Source organism: Ceratotherium simum, chromosome 5 (genome assembly GCF_057802395.1).
Source record: "Ceratotherium simum simum isolate JZ-2026a chromosome 5, ASM5780239v1, whole genome shotgun sequence".
Taxonomy (NCBI): Eukaryota; Metazoa; Chordata; class Mammalia; order Perissodactyla; family Rhinocerotidae; genus Ceratotherium; species Ceratotherium simum.
In genome coordinates, this window is record NC_141904.1 from 10,565,437 (window position 1) to 10,581,165 (window position 15,729).

The 15,729-nt window shown below is 36.7% G+C and overlaps 1 protein-coding gene across 1 annotated transcript in view; it reads left to right on the plus strand.

Moving 5' to 3' along the window:
• The window catches only part of SLC9A9 (solute carrier family 9 member A9), a 539,379-nt gene that overhangs the window by 313,045 nt on the left and 210,605 nt on the right, over window positions 1-15,729 (plus strand). The window contains exons 10-11 of the mRNA XM_004419282.3: window positions 12,281-12,394; window positions 14,008-14,119. Coding sequence (XP_004419339.2) covers window positions 12,281-12,394; window positions 14,008-14,119 — 226 coding nt within the window. The remainder of the gene's footprint in view (window positions 1-12,280; window positions 12,395-14,007; window positions 14,120-15,729) is intronic.

Consider the following 15,729-nt stretch of genomic DNA (forward strand, 5'->3'; position numbering starts at 1 on the left):
CGATTTCTCTGATTTATAAAGACTCTTTCACACTCTCCAATTTCTCATCACGCTCAGCAGAATCAATGTTCTACCCTAAGCTTCAAGGCTTCTATTGAATGCCTTTCCATAATCTACTCCATCATAGTTGAAAAAGTAAATTCAAAATCTTCTGCATAATTGTAATGATTTTTAACCCTTAGTTGTGGTTTTTTTCTTTTCTTTCTCAGCCAAATCAATTAAATCTATAACCATCTGGGGAACAAAAAATTAAGAGTTTGACTATTACTGTTTACATATAGTATAAATTTGAGTATTATGTACATGTATTAGACTTAAAATCATATTGAAATACACAAGAAAAAACATCTGTACCTCTTTACCTTCTAAATTGTGAAATATCTACCTCCATGGATTGTACAAAAAATGACCTTAAAGCAAAAGGAAAAGTTGAGCAGAGAATCTGGTCGGGTTAAATAGCAAATCGGTTTAATTAGCCTTCAAATTCTTTTCCCTCAAAAATAGGAGATGGGAGAAGGGTGGTAAAAGAAATTTCTCGGAAAAGTTCTGATTACTGTTGTATCAACACAATAGAGTATTCAAAATTAGCTAATTTAGAAAGTTTCTCCAAGGAATTTGAATATGATAAATGCGCTAACATAAATGGCAGTGTTTTTTAGGAATAACATAACATGAAGCAAAGAAGCTCTTGAAATTTTCAAGCTAGTGATACAACTAAGTATTATGTCAAAACATGTGCTTCAACTTCTGACTTGCAAATACAGGAGGCAAAGCCTTTTTGAGTGAAGACTGGTTTGATTCTAGTGTTTTGCATTTGTCCTGATGTTCTAATGCATTTCATTGTGAAATACCTGATCACAAAACAACACTGAATAATGTCCTCAACCCTAGGTATTTTAGTTTGCAACACTTTTATCAAGGAAATGGGATGGCCTGGAGAGGTCAAACACAGCTCATGGTGTTTGGGGCTTAACCTTCTGTATGTTGCCTGTGGTAAATCTTCATGTAGAAAGAGCACATTGTTCTCATAGTGGATGGAGTGGTATATCCTCAGCCATGTCGTGGGTGGTTGTCACTCAGATCACTAGCAAGGGCTGGGATATTGGTGTTTAACTCAGAGATCTAGAAAAATGACATCTTTCGAAATCTTCCTTTTCTGTATACATTCATCATACTCCCACTCAAACAAGAATTTAGCATTAGGCTAATTACAAAGAAAAAAACACACACAAGATGAGTAAGAAAGGAGATTAAGAATAGCTAAATGAAAAAAGTTAAAGAAATGGAATATTAACCTTTAAAATTTTTGATAATGTGTGAATTTTTCATACCAGTGCCTAATATTAAAATCAATGTTTCTCATCGTTTATTCATTAAGGGATTTTTTTAAAGCATGGTTTTAACTTCTGCACAGAAAATATATTGTTTCAACCAGTTAATATTCTTTAGGTAGTATTTATTGGCAAAACCACAGAGAAACTAATTATGTTATGCCATGACTCATTTTTTTAAAGGCCAGTACTATTAGATTTCCTGAGAAGATCCTTCTGGAGAACATTTATTTGAACATAATTCTAGGTATGTGGCCTCAGCCTTTGCGGGTAGTATTCTAGACTTGAGGCTCGACAGGCCAACCACAAATTCCTAGCAAAATGTCTACTTTCAGGACTAACAAGACAGTGGAATGAAAAGTGACCGTTGCTGCTTAACTGTGGAATTGCCCACACTGCAACTATTCTTATAGAAATTCCCTTTTTGCTCTTTGTTAGAGCAAAGCAGTGTAGACTAAAATGAAACCCTATTTGACTTATTTTCTATGAACCAAAGAAGTAGCAGTAGGAGAAGTGGTTGAAAGTGATAGAGAACCAAATTTCAGCTCAGCATAAGGAAGCATTTGCTAAGAGTTACAGATGTCCACAAGTGCCATTTGCTTCCTTGGGAAATACTGAGTTTCCTGCTTTTCGTGATGTTCAATTACAAGGGCAGCCCTTTGACAAGAGTATTGAAGCAATCGAGCATTGGCTAGATGTCTGGACTTCATACATTACAAGGCGACTCTGCCCTTGAAATCTTGTGATCCTATATTGTGGGGTGTGTGCGTGTGTGTGTGTGTGTGTTTGTGTATGTGTGTGTGTGCGTGAATTCATTGAAATAGATCTAAGGCCAATCTTACCTGAGACCAATATTTCTGATCAATATCACGATAATAAGCACTCTGTGAAGTTGCAGACTTGAGAGACTATTCTTAACTTAATGGTATTTTAACTTACGTGCAACCTTACAAAACCCTGTACTGACTTTTACTTTAACACCTGAAAAAAAAAAAAAAGGAAGTATCAAAATTGGAAAACCTACAGAAAAAAGAACACTATTATCAGTGTTTACTGGCTAAAATAATTTAGCAAATTCATAGGAAATAACCTTCCCTTTAAGTTATAAGCTCAAGGATTTCAAGAAAATTTGGCTATAATATTTATTCAGTTAATGAAGCTCAATTCCTTGTAACTGTAACTACATTTACTTCCTATATTAACTTTACTTACTTAATGATGCCTATTCATCTTCCTAAAATGTGCTTTGTTGTGTATTTATAGGCTGTGCTTTTGAAATTCTCATGTTTTTAAAAAGTCAAATTAAGTTTAAAAGAAGACAGTAAATCCAGGGAATGAGAGAGGGCTGGGTAGCAGCCAGGAGTGCTGAGGGAAGCCCAGAATTCTCAAACACAGATGTGACAAAGCAGCAGCTCTCTGAACACTTACGTGGTACACCTCCTCTCCCTCAGGGCCTGCATAGTCCCAAACTTGAAGAATCTGATCTTGGATTTGGAGCCCACCTCCTACAGGTAGAGCAGAGACAGAACATCAACACTGCATGAAATTTGTCTTATTTTAGGCCATATATATATATAAAATATATATGCATTATATATATATATATATTATATATATAAAACTATATATAATCATGGTACCATAGGGCACAGGGCAAAGTCCAGAATTTCTCTAAGGGAAAATGAGGTTGGAAAGGGAGTGATTGGGAAGGAGATTTGTCTCAAAGCTACAAATGTGAGCGAGATCTTTGTTTTTATTTTTTGTTTTGGTGGGGAGGGGAGGGATGCCGGGATTGGCTTGGGCGAGTGGGTGGTGATAGACGTTGGGAGAAGATAAGTATCCCCCACCTCCAGTCACTCCCTGTTGCTTCCATTAGTTGGGTACAAAGAAATTTACCTTTTGGGTTTCTTTACTTGAAAAAAATGTGGTCAGAGTCACAGATATCTTCCTTGCCAACCCTAGAGTTGCTCTGATGATCAAACAAAATGTATGTATGAAAATATGCTTTGGAAACTCGAAAGTATTACAAATATACACCAATACTACTGTTAACAAACACCGTGCTGCCCCTGAACCTGAATCTTATATAAAGGGAAGGCAACCTAGTCTGGCAGAAGTGTGGGCCTTGGACAAAACTCAGGATGACTTCATTATTCCCTTTATTGTGTTTTATGTGGGCAAGTGCATTAACAACATCGAGTGCAGTTTACCCAACTGTAAAATGGAAATAATGTTATCCATTTATGAGCTTGTTGTCAATGTAACATAAATTGTTAAAAGTTATAAAAGTAAAAGCCCTTAACACATTCCCTAGCACAATTTAAGTCCTAAAAAAAGTCCCATTAACATTATTACTATTTTGAAAGTAGTAACACTGATATTATTAAAATGTCCTAAATCTAGAAGGATTTCAAAGGATTGCCCTTGTTGTTTTTTTGTTTGTTTGTTTTTGCTGAGGAAGGTTCACCCTGTGCTAGCTTCTGTTGCCAGTCTTTCTCTGTTTTGTATGTGAGCTGCAGCCACAGCATGGCCACCGATAGACGAGTAGTGCAGGTCCGTACCCAGGAACTGAACCTGAGCCACCAAAGTGGAGTGTGCCAAACTTAACCACTAGGCCACCGGGGCAGGCCCTGGATTGCATTTGTTCTTATATGGAACCATAAATGTTCAGCTTCATAAGGGATGCTGCACGCTGAGAACCATGCCCTTGACTGGCAATAAAGCCTTCAGATCATTTATGTCCTAGTAGTAAAGAGCATAGGTCTGCAGTACAATTCATCTCCTATGCTACCTCTAGAGCCCATAGGAATTACTGGATTCACCTTGAACAGATTTCCTCAGGACTTAGGACTAAGCAAATATTAGAATCCCAGGAGCAAAATTTTATTATTTCAGTAGAATATATTGTAATGTTTGTTTGCAAATCCCCCAATACAGGAATAAAAGTTATACACTTATACTCCAGTTTGTTGAAAATATTTGTAGATATACTCAATCGCATACAAAAAAAATGTAATCTGAGATAGTCTCTAAAGAAAGCTCTCAGGTAGGAATAAAGACAAATTTTATAAACAAACAAAAAAATTAACCCTGGAACAAAATTGTGGAGAAAATAAAAGAACGTTTTTAGTTCTTCCTTTTCTTTCACTTTAATTACAGTTTTGTAGGTTTTTTAACATCCCAGTTAAAAGGAATTTCAGTGCACTACTCAGACAAGTAGATGAAAGTCAGTAGATTGTGTCAAACTATACTAAGCCAAATAAAAGCCATGTTGAGGAATTCATGTGAATTTCATTAGTATTATTGAAGCAGGGTATAGTGAACTGCTGTAGTATTTCTCTACAGGAACCATAGTAATATGGTGAAGTTTCACTCTTTTAGTAATAGGAGAAAAACTCAATCAGAATTAGTGATAAACATGTTTTGTAAAATAGGTATGACTTTTTAATTTCTAGTAAGCACAGTGAATAAAGTCAGACTAAAAAACATAGCATCTTATAAGTCTTCAGAGAACAAGGTTTGCTGACTAGATTAAGTTGTTTAATTGACATATGAACAGTTGTCATGAACTTTCAGAGTTTTTAAACACAGCTTGTCCTCTTATGCAGCTTAAATATTTCCCTACTCTTGTTTCCACTATTAACTTGCTTTTTTTTCCCTGAAGAAAAGCTTTGCTAAGCAAAGATGACTTTAAACCTGGGTCATCTCCAAAGGCTCACAAACTGTGAATTAATGGAAACAAAATAAATGTTGTTTACTGCACTGAATAAATAAAATGTTGAGTCAAGTTATTTTTCATTGACCCTGCATAGGGAGGAAATAGATTTAAGGTTATTCATATTGAATACTGGAGTCCACTAGCTTGACATTTGTTGTTATTATTATTGTTATTGGTTTGGGTATGGAGTTTTTTCTTCTTTCTTTTTTTTCCCCCAAAATTGACCAATTAATCTATTCCCTCAGTCATTGACTACTTCGGGCCAGACTCAGGCGATGAAGTCCGAATGGTCAAACTGGTTGCTTCTGTCAGCGTGGCCTTACTGTAGATTCTCCTTTTGAAGCATATCTTCAGGAGATTTTTGCATGTGAAACAAAATTGAATTCGCCCACACATTTTCATTAAATGCCCCAAGAAGGAAATTATTATGAAGCCCGTTCATTCAGAGGAATGTTATTACATGATATAAATAGACAAAGGAGTGCTAATCAGTGCTTCTGCATTGCTGTGAAAAGAGCCTTTTTTAAAATGCTAACAACCATCTACAATTTAAAATAAGTGAGTCTATCAGATTGTCAAAGCTTTTTAAAAATTGATAAAAACTAATTTTGGCAAGAGTATAAGGAAAAGGGCACCCTCTGTACCATTATTAGAGATGCAAATTGGTTTATTCTTTCTGAAGGGCAGACTGGTAGTATGTTGAAAAAGAAAAATTAATGTATACGCTTTGACAGAAGGAGCCCATGTCTAGGAATTTTACCAAAGGAGTAATCACTCCACTGGGGGGAAATAGTGATACAAATATGCTCAATGCAGCATTGTTCGTAAGGGGAAAATTTGGAAACAACCAAATGTCTAGTAATGGGTAATAATGGGTACAGGGAAATAAAATTTGGTAGGAAATTACCATGGGATATTGTGCACCATTAAAAGTTGTTCAGGAGATTCAAATTTATTGCCACAGAAAGAGGCTTATAAAATATTATTGAGTTAATTAAAGTAAGTTATATAAAAAATGTGGTCAGATTTCCGTAACATTATGCATGTTGTCTATGCATCTATGGATTTATGAATAAAGAGAACACTGAAAAAGATGTTCCACAAAAAGATGAGTGCTTTTGCTATTGTTGTTTGTATTTTTTGCACTTAAAAACAATTTTTAAAGAAAATAAGAAAAATACTAGAAATGGGTAAGAATGCTTGATAGCACTCTGAAAATAAAAAGATGAGTTATTACTCAAACAAGGCTAAAGGAAGAAAATATTTGGAAAATTTTTTACTCTACTTTAAAATATTTATTCTAATTTAATCTAGTTATCTAAACTATGAGAGTAATACAGTTTCATGGTAAAAAGTTAATAGAAATGTTCATAAAGTGAAGTGAAATTTTTTGTATATTTATATCTTAATATACTCAGATGAATTTATACCTACACAAATGCATCATTTATTTCTTCACATTACTTTTCAATATTTAACCACAGGTCTTAGAAATTGTTCTATTTTAATACATATAGAACTGCATAAAATGTATTCTATTATATGAATATACTATAATTTATTTAGCCATTTCTTATATTATGGATATTTGTTTCCAGGTTTTTGCTAATACTAACAATTCTTATAAAATTTTCTGATTGAAAAATTATATACAAAATTACTGGTGGTTTCTTGAATACATTCATAGGTGGGTTTTGGTTTCCATTTAACTTGATTCCTCTGGAATTTATTTGGATATGAGGAGTGAGTTAGGAGCCCATTTTTAGTTTGGGTTATTTTTTCCCAAATTAGCCAACTTTTTCTGAAATCTTTCCAAACACTCTATCTTGCCCCCAATGATATTATAAAATTGTCATTTCTCTCTAAATTGATATACTATATATTCTGTGTGTTACAAAACAAAATACCATAAAATTCTGGGTGGGAAATTGACAAAAATGATTATTCACCTGGAAAATTAAACACGCAAAAAGAGCTAGCTATGAGGGATTGCTAGTCAGAACAGCAACTAGCAAAGCTGGGTGAAATAGAGAAAAGCAGATGTTCAAAGGAATTGACAAGCAACCACAGCATCCAGGACCTGACGGACCAAGATACTAAATAAAAACAAATTAAAACTAAAGTATGTTGGGCCGGCCCCGTGGCTTAGCGGTTAAGTGTGCGTGCTCCGCTGCTGGCGGCCCGGGTTCGGATCCCGGGCACGCACCGGCGCACCACTTCTCCGGCCATGCTGAGGCTGCGTCCCACATACAGCAACTAGAAGGATGTGCACCTATGACATACAACTATCTACTGGGGCTTTGTGGGGAAAATAAATAAATAAATAAAGTCTTTAAAAAAAAAAAAAACTAAAGTATGTTGAAGTTAGGAAATAATAAAGATGATAGAGAAATTATGAAATAGAGAGGAAAAAGTACTGTTTAGAAAAATCAACAAAGCCAAAGTTGCCTCTTGGAAACACTCATAAAATTGATAACTCTCTAACAAGATTTATCAGGAAGAAAAGAAACAAATAACCAATGTTAGAGGGGAAAGACATAACTATAAATACTAAGGTATTGAAGATATTAACAACTGTCAACCAGTAAATATGAAAATTTAGATGGAACAACAAACATAACATTAAAACTATACATAAATAAATAGAAAATCTGACTGATCCTATATGTATTAGAATAATTGTATCTGTAATTAAAAATCTTCCTACAAAGAAAATTCCAAGCCCAAAATTCTTCTAAGCATTTAAGGAAGAGAACAGAAACTTGTTTTTTGAAACTTGAATAACTTTAACAATACAACCTAGTAAAGACTTACACAAGAAAAGAGAATTAAAAGCCAGTCTTCCATGATAACAGACACAAAAATCCTAAACAGAGTATTAGCAAATTAAATCCAGTGTTGTATAAAAAAGGATAATACATCATGACCAAGTAGGGTTTATTGCTGGAACACAAGACTGTTTTTGCATTTGAAAATCAATTAATGTAATTAACTACATTAAAAGAATGAAAGAAAAAATACCATATGGTCATCTTAATAGGTGAAGAAAAAACATTTGATAAAAATCAACACATTCTTGTTTTTTTGTTTTAAATATCTGTTTCTAGCAGACTAGGAATAGAAGGTAACTTCTTTAATCTGTTAAAGAGTTTGTATAAGTTTAGTAGAAAACTATTGAAAGATTTTCCTTTGAGATTGGGAATAAGACAAAGATGCCCCTAACACTACTTCTATTCTGACTGTGCTGGAGGTCCTCACAAGTGTAATGAGACAAGAAAAAGATGCAAAATGTATAATGACTGGAAATAAAAAACAAAACTATCCTTATTTGAAAACAACATGATTGTGAAAATCCAAAAGAATCTTCTGCTAAACTACGATAATTATTAAATCAATTTAGTAAGGCCCTGAATACAAGATCTATTTTAAAAAGCAATTATATGTGTGTATCTAGCAATAAACAATTAGAAAATGAACTTTGAAAAGGGTACCATTTACAATAACAACAAAAAACATCAAATATCTAGGAGTAAATCTAATAAAAGATGTGCAAAATCTTTATACAGAAATTACTGAGAGATAGTAAATCTGAAAAGAAAACCAAATTAGTTATAAGGATATATATGACGTTCACGGATTCAAAGTTTCAATACTGTAAAGATGTGCGTTCTATCCAAATTTATCTATAAATTCAATGCAATTCCAACTAAAATGCCAGTAGGTAATTTTCGTGGAAATCAACAAGCTGATTTCTAAATTCAAATGGTAACATCAAGAGGCAAAAGTGTGAATCTGAAAAACAGCAACAAAACCAAGTGCTGGCAAATTGTGAAGCAACTAGAACTGCTGATGGGAGTGCAAATCGGAACCACCACTTTGGAAAACTGGTTGGCACTATGTCCCAACAATTCTACAGAAATCCAAACATATATTTATAGCAACAGAATTCATCATAGCCTCAAACTGGAAACAACCCAAATGCCTGTCAGTAGTAGAATGAATAAATAAATTGTGATATATTAACATAATGAAAAAAAATGAATGACATCTACATACAACAACATGAATCTCACAAACATAATGTTGAGTAAAAGATGACAAATATGAAAGAGAACATATTGTCCAATTCCACTCATATGAAACTGAAAAACAAGGAAAGCTAATTTGTGGTGCTAGAAGTGCTAATAGTAGTCACATTGGGGTGTGAAGGTAAAACTGGGAAGGGGAACAGGAATAATTTTGGGATGCTGGGAATATCCCCCTTTTTAAATCTTAAATTGTAAACGTATATTTTACACAATTTTCTGAGTGATTAAGCTTCAATAAAAACATTTTTAAGCATGTAAAAATAACCAGAAAAATTCTGAAGAAGGTACAGTATGGGAACAGTCTAGATCTATGAAATATTACAGTGTACTATGGATCTATGTTAATTAAAAAGAGTGTGGTATTGGTACAGGAATAGATAACAGTAGGAACAAAGAGCGGGTCCAAATATGGACCCGAATGGAAAATAGAACTTTTGTACCATTTTCTGCAAACAGTTACTTATAATTTTGGTCAGTGTTAGATTTCAGTAAACTGACTGACTAAATCAAGTTAAAATGCTGGGTCATCCAAAGGAAGCAAATCTCTAAAACAAATATTTAACACCACGGGTCCCCATGTAAAACGTATAGGACAAACGCCCATCACATCTCAACAACCAACAGAAAAAACTGACTTTTCCCACATATTTTTCTTCTCCCTATAAGGTGAGCTATAGATTAAAATTGGGTGGTGGTGGTGGGCAGGGGTAACAGACTTACTATCTGAAAAAAGTAAAAAACTTGACTATACACTCTTTTGTTTATAATCTATATTGAGTCAAAGAGGTATTTTGTTTTGTTTGGTTTTTTTAACTGGAGCAGGGCTGTAGAGGAGCATGTATCGTTTTAAATGATAGAAACCCCACTTCAAATCAAAAAATGATTTCTTAGTCTCTTTAATTCAGAAGTCTAAGAGTAGATTTTGCTTTGGGAGGGATTGAATACAAAAGATTAACTAGTGTCATCAGGACACAGCTCCTCTCTCAGACAGCCATGTCCCCTGTGATCACAAGATGGCTAGCAGCAGTTCCCTCGCCTGCACCCGATTTCTCATACAGTGAAACGTCGGGTCTTTGTCCCAGCATTCCCTGCAAAGGCCTCATTATATCTCTCTGGCTCCTAATGTGTTGCATCTATTTCTGAACCAAATGCTTTGGCTAGAGAAATACATTGATTTGAGTGTTTTAGTCCTAAATTACATATTCCGTGTCTGAGCTACGGAGGTGTCAACTTGTGGGCTGAGAGTAGGGAAGGAGATGGACCTCAGAGGGAAATTGGGGTGTAGCCACCAAAAAGAGGCTGATTGTATCCTAGATGGGAAAATGTCCCCTCTAGAGTAAAATATACTTTGGATGGGTACAGGAGAAGAGGCCCTATGAATTTAACCTTGGCATGCGTTTCTTAATGTTAAAAACTGGATAGCTGCTATGGACTGAATGTTTGTGCCGTCTCCCCGCAAATTCATGCTTTGAAGCCCTAACCCCCAATTTGATGGTATTAGGAGGTGAGGCGTTTGGAAGGGAATTAGGTCCTGAGGGTGGAGCCCTCATGAATGGGATTGGTGCCTTTACAAAAAGAGACGCAAGAGAGATGATCTCTCTCTCTGCCATATGGCAAGTAGACTGCTGTTTGCAAACGAGGAAGGGGCCCTCACCAGAACCAAATCAGCCAGCACCTTGATCTTGGACTTCCCAGACTCCAGAGCTATGAGAAATAAATTTCTGTCGTTTAAGCTGCCCAGCCTGTAGTATTTCGTTATGGAAGCCCGAGCACATCAAGACAGTAGCCAAATCTCACTTTTTGAGAAAGCAAAGATTTAATGAGGTAGAAAAGTGTTGCCCATCCCCTGTATGTCCCCCCATGTTTTCAGGTTTTCCGCGGTTATTTGGGTGACAGTGTTTGTTTAGATGAGCTGGCCTAGAATGTAAAACGTGTGCTCAGGATAATTGATGATCTCTGCCGCTGCAGAAAGACCATCTTGTACCAAGGAGTTGCGTCTTGTTTAATCCTTTCTTTCTATTACTGGTTTTAAATAATGTTTCTGACAAGATTCTGCTTTTCTTTCTGTCAACTGTCAGTGAACAGGTATTGGGCATTATTTGTGGGGCTCTAAATACATTACATGAAAAAATAATGAGTCCTTAAAAAGTTAGAGAAATGCCTCCAGAGACGTTTACCTCCCATGGTGATTTATGTAGGTCTGGGAATGAAGTTTCAGAAACTCCCAAATGAAAAGTCTGGAACATAAACTAAAGTCTCTTCCAAATCTGCCTTCGTTGTAGCCCCTGGACACTTTTCCCTGTCACTTCTAATCGGGAAGTTGGAGAATGTTTTTCATGTTCAACTTAAATTGTTTAGTTAATGGTCTAAGAATAACTCTGGGAGCGTCCCTCAGCATAGTATGTTATTACTCCATTCCTCTGACTGGATTTGATGTATCTATTGTGTTCTTGCTGCATAAACTGATCCCTGGGATTAATCATTTTCTTTTTAGCAGCTAGAATGGTAGACGTTTAATGGATATACCTACATCAGTCAATTTAATGAGTCTCATTGTCTAGGGTTTGAAATATAGTGATCATTCTGGTGTTGAAATATAATCGACATTCATCCTTGTTCTGAGTTTCCAAGCTTTCCAGGTTTGTCCCTCCTGCCTGCCTCAGGAAGGTAATTTAGTTAAAGCCGCCTTTGAATTTAGTTCTTCAGGGCCTGGGAACTCCAGTGCACCCGCTGGGTGATGTGCAGGAGGGGCCAATCTTTGCATCATTCACTCCAGCACACCTGAAGCAAATCACATAGCTTCAGTTTCTGTGACAGGGAATGTTCTGTCATCCTCATAGGAATTGTTCCATGGAGGATCATGCTGGTTAATCTTACCCAGGGGTATCTCTGGCAGCCTTGCAGTTGGAAAGGAAGATGGGATGTTGACATGGCTGCAGCATCTGTCACTGGGTAAAGAGCCAGGGTCGAGTTGGCTGGCCTGACAGGATAGGCAGAGGCCCCTGCGCCCCTCCAGAGGCTGAACACAAGGCCAAAGGGATGATAAAGGAGGACCATCCAGGGACTAAATACAGTTACAAGGTATTAAGTGGACTCAAACCTGAGTCATAATTAATGAGTTTTGGTTTCTGTTTTGTTTTCAGTTGTTTGAATTCATGAACTTCTTGGCTGAGAACGTCATCTTCTGTTACATGGGCCTGGCGCTGTTCACGTTCCAGAATCATATCTTTAATGTTCTTTTTATACTTGGAGCCTTTGTATCCTTTGAAATACAGAATATGGGGTGATGAGGGAAGAGAACAAACTACTTACTTTTACTGATTATTCTGTTAAACTGTTTAAGTAATTTCCTCAGGTTTACTGCAAGGCTCAAATTCAAGGCTAATATGTAATTTCTACTTAGGAGAGAAAAGCATCCTAGGAAACTGGGGCCTTTCTTAAATGCTTATGGTTCAGGATAAGGAGTTTGGAAAATACTGGGCAAATAAAGGGGGAAAACTAAAGGAGAATGAATTTTGAATTCAAAAAAGAATTTATAATTTTTTGAATGTTCAAAATATGTTTAACTAAATTATTATTTACATAAAAATTATGTCAATCCATTCTTTATAGAGAAATATATTTAATCTGCATTAGGGTGTAGCAGAAGACAGCCAGGATTATTAAGCTGTAGAAATGTTTTCATTACAAAATGGTAAAATCTTTTTTCTGGTGAGGACTTTGAAAATAGGATAGATAGAGTAGAGATCAAATGAAATTAGCCTGCTGGGTGTGCTTTCAATGTCTTAAGCATTGTGCACATGTAAGTTTATTATAATGAGATAGCCCCTTTCCTGTAAGTAAGAGGACAGATGAAATCTAGGCCTCTCTTTTAATGCAGAGGACATTTCCAGCTGTGGGCCTGGGGTACAGGCATTCCCAGTGGGAATGGATATCTGTCTGAAAGGCTACTGAGCCACTGTGGATGCCCCCAAGGACAGTCAGCAGCTGTTGACCTTTCCACTTGGAAAAGGCAGGTGTCCACTCAGATCACAGGCACGTGATCTTAACAGCCAGGAGAGCTGGGCCCTCTCCGTACGCCCTCTTCCAGCTCAGCACCTGCCTGCACCTCTTGTTCTCTTTGCACTGAGCATTCAGCTGGATTCAAATTTCACCCAAAATCTGGATCTTAGAAGGAAGCTCCCTCTTCCCAAATCACTTCATCCCATTTGAGGACAAACTAGAATAGACGGACTATCAGGGAAGCAGTCCAAGACAGCAAAAGGGGAGAGATGACTACCACCAGTATTTTCATAGATTTTAACCAGTAAAGCTTGGATTTTAGTAAAATGCCTCTTAAAGCAGCAGTTGTATTATACATTTAGACAAGCAATTCCTCTCAAAATTAAATCCACTAGGAGAAAAAAATAAGTGAAGCTTGCTAGATACAGGGAGTATAAACTGATGGCAAGTGAGATGGTAATCATGAGCAGAAGTACATTTATTCTTTCTAAAGTGCTGCTTGAGGAGATAACACAGCAGCCTCTGAACGGTCTCTGCCTCACATTTTGCAGCAGAATTGAGCATAGAGTCAGTCATCAGCAACATAAATGTGATGAGAAAATTTATAATGATTGAAATGGTATTGGGTTAACAATTTTAAACTAAGTATATATTCAAAGAAAGGCAGAGTTCTCTATTATTTCTGGAAAGGAATTGACATTGAAAGATGAATTTTGGAAGCAAGTTGGACACACATGTATTGCCATGTTTATCCCTGTTTTCTGGGTCATAATATAGGGAAGGTTAAGGACATAATATTTAAAGTTCAAGGACTTGCACCCTCACTGCAGCAACATTTTCCTCAATGTTTCCCTGTGTTTATCTACAGCTAGCAATTTTTGTTGCCAGAGCCTGCAACATATATCCCCTCTCCTTCCTCCTGAATGTGGGCCGAAAACAGAAGATCCCCTGGAGCTTTCAGCACATGATGATGTTTTCAGGTATGTGAACTATACCATGAGCTAGTGCTATTGTCCTCTCACACTTTCACAGGACACAGAAAACCATGAGGAGACTTAAATACCTGCTGGGAAAGCACAACTTCTCTTTTCCCCATTGTACCTAGCACAATGGTAGCAAAAGTGGGATTTCTCTTTCCAGAAGGAAAGTGAAGTTAAAGGGATGATTGTTGGGATAGCCTCAAGGTACAGTATCTGCCAGAAACTGGCCTAGAATAGGTCTTGGACTTTCCCCTGGCCTATCTCAGATCAGTTTTCCTATCGGGCGCTTTGCTTGATCATTTCACAAATTGCATACTTGAAGGTAAATAGTGTGTAAATGGTGCCATGCTTGTCCAATGTTAAGGCTCCTTCTCCTTAGAATCCCCGTTCCTTCCCTGTGTAAAGCCCCAGGAAGTTCTCATGGTTAATATAAAAGCAAATCATATCTAAGTATGCTCAGTTATTAGAATTTTGGAAGCAAGCATGCAATTTTGGTTTTAATTGCACACTCACCAACTGCCAAGAGCAGTTTTAGGCACTGGTGGATGAAACCGACTCGGTCTCTGCTCTTAAGAAGCTTACATTCTACGTGCTTAAACTATACCAGAAGGCTCCTTTTTCCAAAAGAAAATAAACCAAATGAATTTACTGACCCTGAACTACTCTGGGGATTGTGGTTTCTTTCTGTTCAATCAGTTTTCCTACAATCGTCTTTCCTCATTTGGAGACCTTTCCCCTTATGTGCCTGCTGTGTGTGTATACACTCACATTACACTCAGAGGCAGGTCATTAGATCCGTGAGAGTAGGACAAACAAACAGAATAACTGCTATCAGAGTATAGCAAACAAAATTTCAGATATACAGGGGGGTGTAGAAAAAGTGAGACATACTATCATTTATTGAATATCTACTATGTGCCACTCACTGTAAATCAATCCTATGAAGCAGATATTAACCCATTTTTTAGGTGGAGACACTGAGGGTCTGGATCTCAAAGAGGTTAAGTGACTTGGCCAAGAACAAAAGCATTCCTGAATCCAGGTCTGTGAAACTGCACCTCAAACCCAACCAGGTGTCTCAAAATCCACATTTTCAGAAGTAGTGATAGGAACAAAAGGCTTATTTCACCTTTGGTTCCACTTGAACCTGTTCCATGCAGTAAATGGTGGCAGCTCCCAGGCCGAGAATGAGTCGTTTAACCGAGTACAGGCAAATGGAGATCCAGAGTTAAAAACTGCCCTCTGTGGTCCTCTGACAGCGCTTGCCTCCGTTTCCAGCATGCTAGAGTGGGGGAGAGTCATAAAGAGGGGGAGCTGGACTGATAGGTGACCTTAGAACAGCAATGAACTTTGGTAATGAGTTCACTTCTATTATAAGAAAGCAAAAAGCAAGTTTGATGACTTACAAATAGGAAGTCAGCACTCGGTTGCATTTTTGCAAAGCATTTCTAGGAGTTGGAAAGCACTTTTCCTTCTTTCCCATCAAAACATCAGTCGTTTTACTCTGGAGAATAGTAGCTTATTTTTAAAACTTGGATATTATGTTTTAAACAATGCTTTATTTTACAAAGAACACATTGGGGAAAGTGTAAGGTTTTAGATAGCCGTGT